Source organism: Drosophila eugracilis, unplaced genomic scaffold (assembly GCF_018153835.1).
Source record: "Drosophila eugracilis isolate 14026-0451.02 unplaced genomic scaffold, ASM1815383v1 contig_1897, whole genome shotgun sequence".
NCBI lineage: Eukaryota > Metazoa > Arthropoda > Insecta > Diptera > Drosophilidae > Drosophila > Drosophila eugracilis.
Window position 1 is genome coordinate 57,479 of NW_024572751.1, and position 8,900 is coordinate 66,378.

General features: G+C 38.4%; 3 protein-coding genes across 3 annotated transcripts; 2 read left to right on the plus strand and 1 right to left on the minus strand.

Annotated features, from left to right (window-relative positions):
* The first annotated feature begins 334 nt into the window (after positions 1 to 334).
* LOC108115043 lies at positions 335 to 1,702 on the plus strand. The gene is made up of 4 exons (XM_017226290.2): positions 335 to 556; positions 619 to 747; positions 808 to 1,195; positions 1,421 to 1,702. Exons 1-4 carry the CDS (start codon positions 500 to 502, stop codon positions 1,585 to 1,587), a joined length of 741 nt encoding a protein of 246 aa, XP_017081779.1. The 5' UTR covers positions 335 to 499; the 3' UTR covers positions 1,588 to 1,702.
* A 349-nt stretch (positions 1,703 to 2,051) lies between these two features.
* LOC108115041 lies at positions 2,052 to 3,194 on the minus strand. Its single transcript, XM_017226289.2, has 2 exons — positions 3,086 to 3,194; positions 2,052 to 3,020 (listed from the first exon to the last, which is right to left on the minus strand). The coding sequence occupies exons 1-2, from the start codon at positions 3,107 to 3,109 to the stop codon at positions 2,112 to 2,114; spliced, it is 933 nt and encodes a 310-aa protein (XP_017081778.1). The 5' UTR covers positions 3,110 to 3,194; the 3' UTR covers positions 2,052 to 2,111.
* Positions 3,195 to 6,559: 3,365 nt separating this feature from the next.
* Positions 6,560 to 8,017, plus strand: LOC108114934. The gene is made up of 2 exons (XM_017226118.1): positions 6,560 to 6,815; positions 6,864 to 8,017. The coding sequence occupies exons 1-2, from the start codon at positions 6,584 to 6,586 to the stop codon at positions 7,814 to 7,816; spliced, it is 1,185 nt and encodes a 394-aa protein (XP_017081607.1). The 5' UTR covers positions 6,560 to 6,583; the 3' UTR covers positions 7,817 to 8,017.
* Positions 8,018 to 8,900: the final 883 nt, after the last annotated feature.

The following is an 8,900-nucleotide window of genomic DNA, read 5'->3' on the forward strand; positions in this document are numbered from 1 at the left end:
GAAAAATCAAGAAGTATATTAAAATTACAATATATAATCAACAAACGCTTGCTCTTTAAGGCAAAAACATATCTAATGAGACTGTTCCAAAGCTCAGACAAATATGACAGCCAATCTATGCCATAATAAACACGATGAAAGCCAGGGAAATCCCACCATGTTATTCTCTCTACACTTTTATATATCATACTCCAATGACTTCCGGCTAGATGACTATTCCCGCTTATACTTAAGCTGTCGCGGCGCTTTTAGACGAGCTTTGGGGTTTCGATAACTGGTAGAAAGTTACCGCTGTCTCAAGGCTGTTTAAAAACGCAAGCGAGTCAGTGTAAATCAGTTGCTCAGTGGTCGTTCTTCGTTTCTTTTTTCGTGTGGCTTAATGCTCATTTGAGGTTTTGGTATCATTTAAAATTTTCACCTCATCAGCAAAACTTTTTCGTAAGCGGTGTTTTTGGATCAACATATAAGTCTGTGCTGCTATTGATTATCATTTAGTTAAATGTTGGTAGCCAACGGGCCGGGGCCTTCAACCCAATCGGAAATGCATTTTTTTATTGTAAGACATCGGATGCCTGTCCAAACATCCATGCATACGATTTAAATGTCCTTCTGTTTTAGGTATCGTGCCTTTTAGGTGTTGCTGCGGCAACTCAGCAGGGATACAACAACCAGAGATTTCCAGAGCAGGGACTTCCGCAACAAGCACTTCTGGCCCCAGAAGTGCAGCATTACTCGTCTGGAAGTCAGGTAATCAAAGCTTACTCCACATCAGCCCAGCACAACCATAACTCTGTTCATCAACCACAGCTGACTCAGCTTGGCGGGAATGTGGGACACCATTCTCAGCCGCAGCAGCAGCTTATCTCAAAAGACATCTATGTACATGTGCCACCCGCAGATGAGCCGGAAATAGGTTATCCTCAGTCTGTCCTTCCGCCCGCGCCCCCTCGCAAGCATTACCGCATTGTGTTCATTAAGACTCCGACTCCCAGTGCCACTAAGACGGCTCTGCGCATTAAGGAGGCTCCTGTGGAGGAGAAGACCATTATCTACGTGCTAACGAAGAAGACTGACCCACTGGACTTACAGACTGCCATTGAGAAAATAGCGCCCAAGCAGATCAGTAAGCCAGAGGTCTTCTTTATTAAGTACAAGACTCAGGAGGAAGCTGAGCATGCGCAACGCACCATTCAAGGTAAGCAACACCAGGACCGATCAGATTAATAATTTCTTCTTTTTTTCTTTTATTTTTTATACTTCCTGATGGAGTTTAGGCTATATAATTTTCTAACGCATCTTTTAAATTTTTAATTTTATTAATTCAGCGATTTTAAGTAAATACTTATTTGGTATAATATATTGTTGGGGATTATTTCGTTTTTTTTGCCGAGTTATTCATAGTGCTTCCATCTTCTTTCAGCTCAATATGACCAGCTTGGAGGCACCTCACAGGTCTCCGATGAGGGAATTGCTCCTGTTACGTCTGTGATAGGTGTCTTAGACAACCACCGCACGAGTGGGGTTTCTACCGGAAAATTTTCGGTCTCCTTGGCTAACAACTACTTGCCCTCCAATTTGAATACTTAGATAAAAAACGATGACTAAGAACGAAAGGTCGTATTTTTTACATAACTACTTTTGTAAATATTTAGTTAAATAAAGTTGATCATTTGGCAACCGTCCCAATGACTAAAAAGAATAATTGACAAAAACGTGTTTCGATTCACAAATTTTTTAAAGTCTTGCCTAAGGCCTATTTTGACCATTACTACAATGATCAATGGCGACCAAGAGCAGTGGGAAAACTGGTTGCATTAATTAGCATTTTATGAGTCGTATAAACCAACGAATAAATACCATGAAAACTTGGTTTTAATGGCTAAATTAAAATATGGCATGTGTTAATATATTTTATATCAATCATTTAAATTTTAAAATATTCCATCTTCTAAGTGCATTGTCTCTTATATTTTAACGGCCAACGGCCATTACCAACTTATATATCAACACAATTTTACGATTTAAATTAAAATTTATGTTTTTTTAATTCTCAAATTTTGCATGTATAATAAATACAAATAATAAAATAAAATCAATAAACTGCAATACACTTATATAAAATTCTTGGCTGGAATGTAATTCCTTGCCAGCACTGAGGGTGCAAAGGACCCGGTGGATTGCTGCTGAGCACTCTGGCTTAAAGCTGGAAACTGAACAATGTGTTGCGGAGGGGTCTGAATGATGGCCTGCGCTTGGGACTTCTGGGGCGCAAAGGAATCTATTTTGAAGGAGTCATTGGAAACGCTTGTGATAGGGGCAACGCCCTCGTCCGTAATGTGAGTGGCTCCACCTAGAGCGTCGTATTGAGCTTGGATTTCTTGTTGGGCGCGTTGGGCCTCTTCCTGGGTCTTGTATTTGATGAAGTAGACCTCAGGCTTGTGCACTTTGACATCGGACTGGCTGACCTGTAGCTGCTGCTGAATCTCGGTAATATCGGGTTTCTTTGAGAGCACATAGATGACAGTCTTTTCCTCGTTGCTAGACTGCGCATGTTTTAGTGCGGCAGCGGTGTACTTCGGGTTCTGGAACGGCGCCTTGATGAAGACAATGCGGTAGTTCTTTCGAATAGGTAGTTTTTCCAAATGTTGCTCTTCCTGCAGGAACTCATCTGTCTCTTCAGGTGCGGAGTGGATATATATATCTTTTGTGACAATCGCAGGTCGTTGGACGTACTGGGTCTGTAGCACTTGCTGCGAAGAGCTGATTAGGTTTTGTTGGGGCAGAACATTAATCACGCGTTGCTGATGTAGAGCTATTGGCAAGGGAGGCGGAATTGGTACGGCAGGCTGGCTCTGGTGAGTCTGGCTACCAGTCTGGGCCAGATTTGGGATGGTATCACCAGAATAAATTCCACTTGTTGAGGCGGGTGTTTGCGGTCGAAGATTGCCGATGGGTAGGGCCGTCCCCTGTGGCTGGTACTTGTATCCCTGGGGAGCTGCTGCTGTGATTGCAACTAGGCTCTATGAGGATGACATCATGTATTAACTTTTGCGTTCGAATTTTTTACAGTGATCTTTTTCCTTACCATTAGAACGATAAACTGCTTCATTTTAACTTTGAACTGCCTGAGCCGCAAAGGTCTTCTGATACCTGCCTTCGCAGTATCTATGTTTTTATAGATGATCAGCCTGGTTTTTCAAAAGAAAAACGATTGCATGTATTATGGACGTCATAAGATCGAATATGTAACGCAACACCATAGGCTGTTGCCAAACATCAGATATATATGTATGTGAAGATAAATTTATTTCAATAGTCTGATATTATCTAACCCGACGCCCAATATATCGTCAATATGTATTGATATTTAAATAATCGTTTTATAATCGCATAGTGAGTAAAGCTTCGCTTTTATTAACCAAATTCGGATAATAAAAAGAAAGTCAGTTTTATGCATAGAAATCAATACGAAATTATCAGGAACGATCTGCATTAATTATCACTGATTAGTTGGACTGGCTAAAGTCGATGTCGATGTTGGTTCAAAACTGGCTGGGTCACGGATGCATAGATTACATTTTGGGCTTTTCTTCAAAAGTAAAACCATAAGAAACGCTAGTACCGAGTCATGCAAATATCACATACCCTTTACTGTGTAAACTATTTTTTAAGTATTAACAATTTTTAAAATAATAATTTTGACGGACGTACCGACGCCGTATGTAATTTTACTATCGCAACTTTTTACCAGATCCATATAAAACATGATTATTTACTGTTAGTTTCGTTAGAGTCCATCTTACTCGTATGGCCTACATATCGTAATGCATTATGTAGTATTCATTCGATTAAAAAAATTTGGTAAATTAATAGGTATCATTTAAAAAATAATAAACAATAACCTACACAATTATTTTGAGTATTGTATATTGTGGGTGTGAGAGTGGAAGTGGCTGTATTAAAAAATAATAATATGTACGCCTAGTCCCAACTTTAAATTCTTATATTTCCTGGGACCTCATGGCTTCGGTCTAGCATTAGTCTAGGATTAGCAGAAAAATAAACTAAAACAACAAGAAGAAACGCTATAGTCGAGTGCCGCGACTATAAGATACCCGTTACTGTTATATACAATTTTAAAATATTCATTTTGCTAGTCGAAATTCACAAGGCGCCACCCATTGTCAGAGAACGCATGATGAGTAACTGATAGTGACGTCACTGCTCATGTGAGGCCTCATAACCTAAATTAATGTTCCGATTTAAAAAATCATTGGCAAATCGCTAGATATTAACTGAAAGGTCAAGAAAACAAAGTCAAACGAAGGCATTCATAATAATATTATAGACGCCACAGTTTTCCGCGGTTTATGGGCGTTTGAAAGGGCGTGGCAGAATCAAAATTCGTGACAAGCTGCAGTTTTCGGTTTCGGTTTCTCGGGTTTTGTGTAGGCTTGATCGGAAAAAAAAAATCGCATTGGGAGCATCATAAAAACCTACATGCTTAACCCGAACTTTCTATCGCTTATAGTTACCGAGGTATCAACTTTCCTAAAAAATGCGAAAAACTTTTCTTTTGCACTTGGTGGGCGTAAACGTGGGCGTGGCCAGAAAATAGTTCCACCATAAGATGCGCTGGCATCCCAAGATTATACATACTGAATTTCAACTTTCTAGCTCTAATAACCCCTGAGATTTAAGGGATTTTAGTTTTAGATTTTAGATTTGGATTTGGCGTGGAAATAAACTTGCGCTGCCTATGGACCTCAAGAATCTTCATGCTTAATCTCAACTTTGTATCTGTTATAGTTCCAGAGATCTCAGCGTTCATACGGACAGACGGACAGTCGGACAGACGGACATGGATCAATATGGATATATATAATTTATAGGGTCGGAAACGCTTCCTTCTACCTGTTACATACTTTTCAACGAATCTAATACACCCTTTTACTCTACGAGTAACGGGTATAATAATAAATATGTAAAGGAAATGAGGCCCTATCTGTTTGAAACTCTGTAAATTAAGATATATTTCTAAACCGACTGTAGCAATATTTTAAACAGACAGACAGAAATTCCAAAATTTCTTAATAAATCGCGAAATAATTTTCCGATTGTAAACATTTTCTTACTCTTACAGTTCCTGAGATTTCATTGATTTTAGTTTTTCGTCATTTGTGGATGTTGCAGTGGGAGCGGCCAGTCAAAGTAATATGCTTCGGTGACATCATTGAAAGCAACAGGCTTAATCCCAACATTCTATCACTTATAATTACCGAGATTCCAGCGTTTCTACAAAAAGCGGGATCTGTTTTTCGTTCTTGGTAGGCGAAAGAGTGGACGTGGTCGCATGATGGTAGCACCTTAACATGCGCTACCATTTCAAGACTATACTGTTTAATACCAATTTTCCATCTCTAATAGTTTATGAGATCTCAGCGATTTATTTTTTTGGTGTTTGTGGGCTTTCTTACACTCAGGCGTTACAGAATGCTGAATCCTTGCCCTGCAAGAATCTACATGCTTGATTCCAACTTTGTATCTCTCAGGGTTTATATTAACAGCCGGGCAGATTGACAGGCTTGGCTATTGATTCTTATCAAGAGTATATAATTAATTAATAATAAAGAATATATTAAATAATTTCCACGTTATACGTTTGAGTACAACCTGACTTTAACAACTTACTTTATATTCTAAATCTTCAGCAATCATTCGGAAATGCTTATGTATTCTATAATACTGCCTACAGTCCATATTGAGCCTTAGGCCGACACTTAGCTTAGCTGAATACAATGATTGGTCGAATAGGACATTTATAATTAAATTTGTATTAAACATACTTGTATTTGTACAGATGCGTTGCCTTAAGCCTGCAAAGGTGGAAGTGACCTGAAAACTGTTTTAAGGACGATATGGCTACCTCAGAGCTTTAAGGCGACATTCGGGCAAATGCCGGGGGGCACTCACTCTCAAAGACCTACCGTAGTACTTAGAAATACCCATACTAAATTGCACCATGCATATATATACATATGCTATGATAAACAGTGCCAAGCAAACAATAATTTAACAAATACTATACAATAATCTTTTATGACTTTGCCTCCTAATAAGCATGGCTTATCTGCATAAAAATACACTTGCTAGGCTAGCCAGTCACTTACTGGGACCCGTGCACTGGGTGAAGAAATCTATGATGTACAAACAAAATATGGTGTATTTAAATTAAAGAATACACTTTATAGGTCAATAAATGTTCAATAAATTTTAAAATTGGTTTAATAACTTATTGTAATTTGTACATAATCTTTTTGTAACTTGAATACTCGTATATGTTATATATAATATTAACAATAGAAATATACTCTGCAGTTTTTTAAGATTTCCATTTATTAATAAAAAAAAAATAAAATATTTTTAATAAGAATAAACTTTATTTCACACGCTATTCCAATATAAGCGCTACCACCGTGCAATGAAATCCGACATCCGTCGAATTGGTCTGATATGCTTAAGAAATAAAGTTCGGCTCCCAGTAGCTTTGAATAAGCGATACAAACACAACCAGAGTTTTGTGATGGCGACCTCTTATTTAGCTTTTGCCGCATCTGTGGCACTAATTCTTTGGGTGTGGCCTGAAAAATTGCAATGCCAAGTGCGTTACGTGCGGCACCTCTCGGAGCTGCGGATTAAAGGGCTTGAGGACTTGGCTGTTCACATCCAGAGCTCCATTAATACTGACAAGTACGCATGCGAGAGTTACTTCGACTATGTATGCAGCCGAAATCGACCACTTTTCTCCATCATAGGTATGTTGGCATCTTGAGGGAGTACCTAATACAAATACACAATCTTAGGCCACAAGCCACAGATGAGCGACCTGATGCAGTTGCTGACAGAACTTCAGAATGACCCAGAGCAGTTCGAGGCAAAGCAAAAAATGATGGACTTCTTTATATCTTGCAACTTGCAACATGAGCTGGAAGATTGCTATCGAGAAACCTTTGAGTTCTTTAAGCCACTTTTTGGGTACATTATTACAAAAAACTTGCTTTATGAAGGATCCCAGGAGCTAGACGTCTTTCTGGGCATTTTGGACCGCTTCGTCGCGAGGATGCAGAAAAACAGAGACTCGAATCCCATTCTCGGCAAACTTGCCACGTACAAGCAAAAGTTCAAAACGCCACGTGTCTACTTTTACGCCAGAGATCTCAGCCGAGAGTACCAGGAACTACACATCTACCGGGAGAGCTACGAGCACAACGTTCGCTACCTAGAGTTCCATCGAAAGCAGAATTCAACTTACGAGACTGGTGTTCAGCGCATCATGCTGGATTGGAGCATATATCTTTTCCAGAGCCGTAACAAACCCATGTCGTATTTTTACTCAACGTTTACCGTGCACTTGTACATGATGCTTTTTAACGGTCAGGACCGTCAGCGTGATTTCACGCGATTCCGCGAAGAAGTTGAGTGTCTGCGGCTGCCGCAATTAGTAAATGTCCTGGATGAAGCCAGAATGCTGGCCGTGATCTACTTAAAGAGCTTTCGAGCCGCCTGGGTAGACTACAGCACCTGGATAAAAACACCACCACAGAACAATGGTATCTACGATTACGAGAACAGCATCCTTCAAAAATACAATCTTGACAATAAGCGCATCTTTTTTACACTTTACGCTCAAAACTTTTGTGAGTTTGGCAAAGATCTGGCTGAAAACGTCTTCTATCTGGGCCTTAAGCAAAATAAAGACTTCTTTGACATATACTCATGTGGGTTTCAAACGAAAAACACTATGACGTGTGTATAAAAGATTTTTAGTTATACATGTAAAATAGATAATCATGGGTGACACGGCATGAAAAATGTGAGATTCTATTTTTCAAACGCTTTTCTACTTGAACTACTTTTTTTTCTCGCTCTTTTTCCAATAATATTTCTTTAACTCCTATTTTCTGTATAATGATAAATTGTTTATTGTGAATTAAATAAATTTAAATGACACCCTTAATAAACTTTCCGTTTTCATTTAATTGGAAGGATTTACTGACTTCATAACGAGAGGGTAAATAAAGTGAACTATAATCAGTACCAATGGACCCTAAATTTCATTTTAGAACCAATATATTTTAACATTTCCCAGTTAATAAAATATATACAGTGATGGAAAAAATAATAGAAACGATTTTTCAATTTGGGTTTGAATACGTACTTTTAATAAGGAACGTGGTGATGATTGGATATTTTTATTTTTTTTTATTTACTTACATCTAGCTTACATACTAAAAAACAAAAATTCATTTAACTTTATTCATTTAGCTAAAAAAATATATTTAAGTCAAATTTTATGTTTTTGACTTGGAAATAAAAATAGAAACGAAGTGACTTATCGTCATCCAAATTGACTAGCTTAGCAAAATTAACCATGAAATGTTTTCAGGTTTAATATTTTGTTGCATTATCATGATTTTTCAGAAATTCCGGCACACCTACGAGGCATAGACTCCACAGGATTGGAGCATATTGCTGGCTTAATGGAGTACCACTCCTCCTGGACTTTCTCCCACAAATGCTCCAGGAGGAGTGGTACTCCTAACGGCCAAATCACTCCCGGACCTCTCATCTGACTCCCCTATACTAGTAACGCCTCTTCATAGCCCCGAAATCATAAACCACTTCCATAGGTTGATGTCGCACACAACGAATTGGCCAAAATACATCGACAGCTCAACCATCGCTCTGGAATTAGTACTTGTCGCAGCAGCAAAAATTATTATAACTTTTATTTATTTGTTATTTAGGCCAGTTAATAAACAATATTTATTGAAAACTCAACCGCGTGTTTGTTCACCCTCTTCAACTGCTTTTTAGGTTATGATTAGTTATGTGTTTAT

Excerpts from the sequence above, each read along its gene's own strand:
- LOC108115043 (XM_017226290.2), top strand. The coding sequence starts at position 500 with ATGTTGGTAGCCAACGGGCCGGGGCCTTCAACCCAATCGGAAATGCAT. Across the intron at positions 557-618 it reads CGGAAATGCATTTTTTTATT|GTATCGTGCCTTTTAGGTGT; the intron begins GTAAGACATCGG and ends CTTCTGTTTTAG. Across the intron at positions 1,196-1,420 it reads TGCGCAACGCACCATTCAAG|CTCAATATGACCAGCTTGGA; the intron begins GTAAGCAACACC and ends ATCTTCTTTCAG.
- LOC108114934 (XM_017226118.1), top strand. The coding sequence starts at position 6,584 with ATGGCGACCTCTTATTTAGCTTTTGCCGCATCTGTGGCACTAATTCTT. Across the intron at positions 6,816-6,863 it reads ACCACTTTTCTCCATCATAG|GCCACAAGCCACAGATGAGC; the intron begins GTATGTTGGCAT and ends ACACAATCTTAG.
- LOC108115041 (XM_017226289.2), bottom strand. The coding sequence starts at position 3,109 with ATGAAGCAGTTTATCGTTCTAATG. Across the intron at positions 3,021-3,085 it reads AGCAGTTTATCGTTCTAATG|AGCCTAGTTGCAATCACAGC; the intron begins GTAAGGAAAAAG and ends TCATCCTCATAG.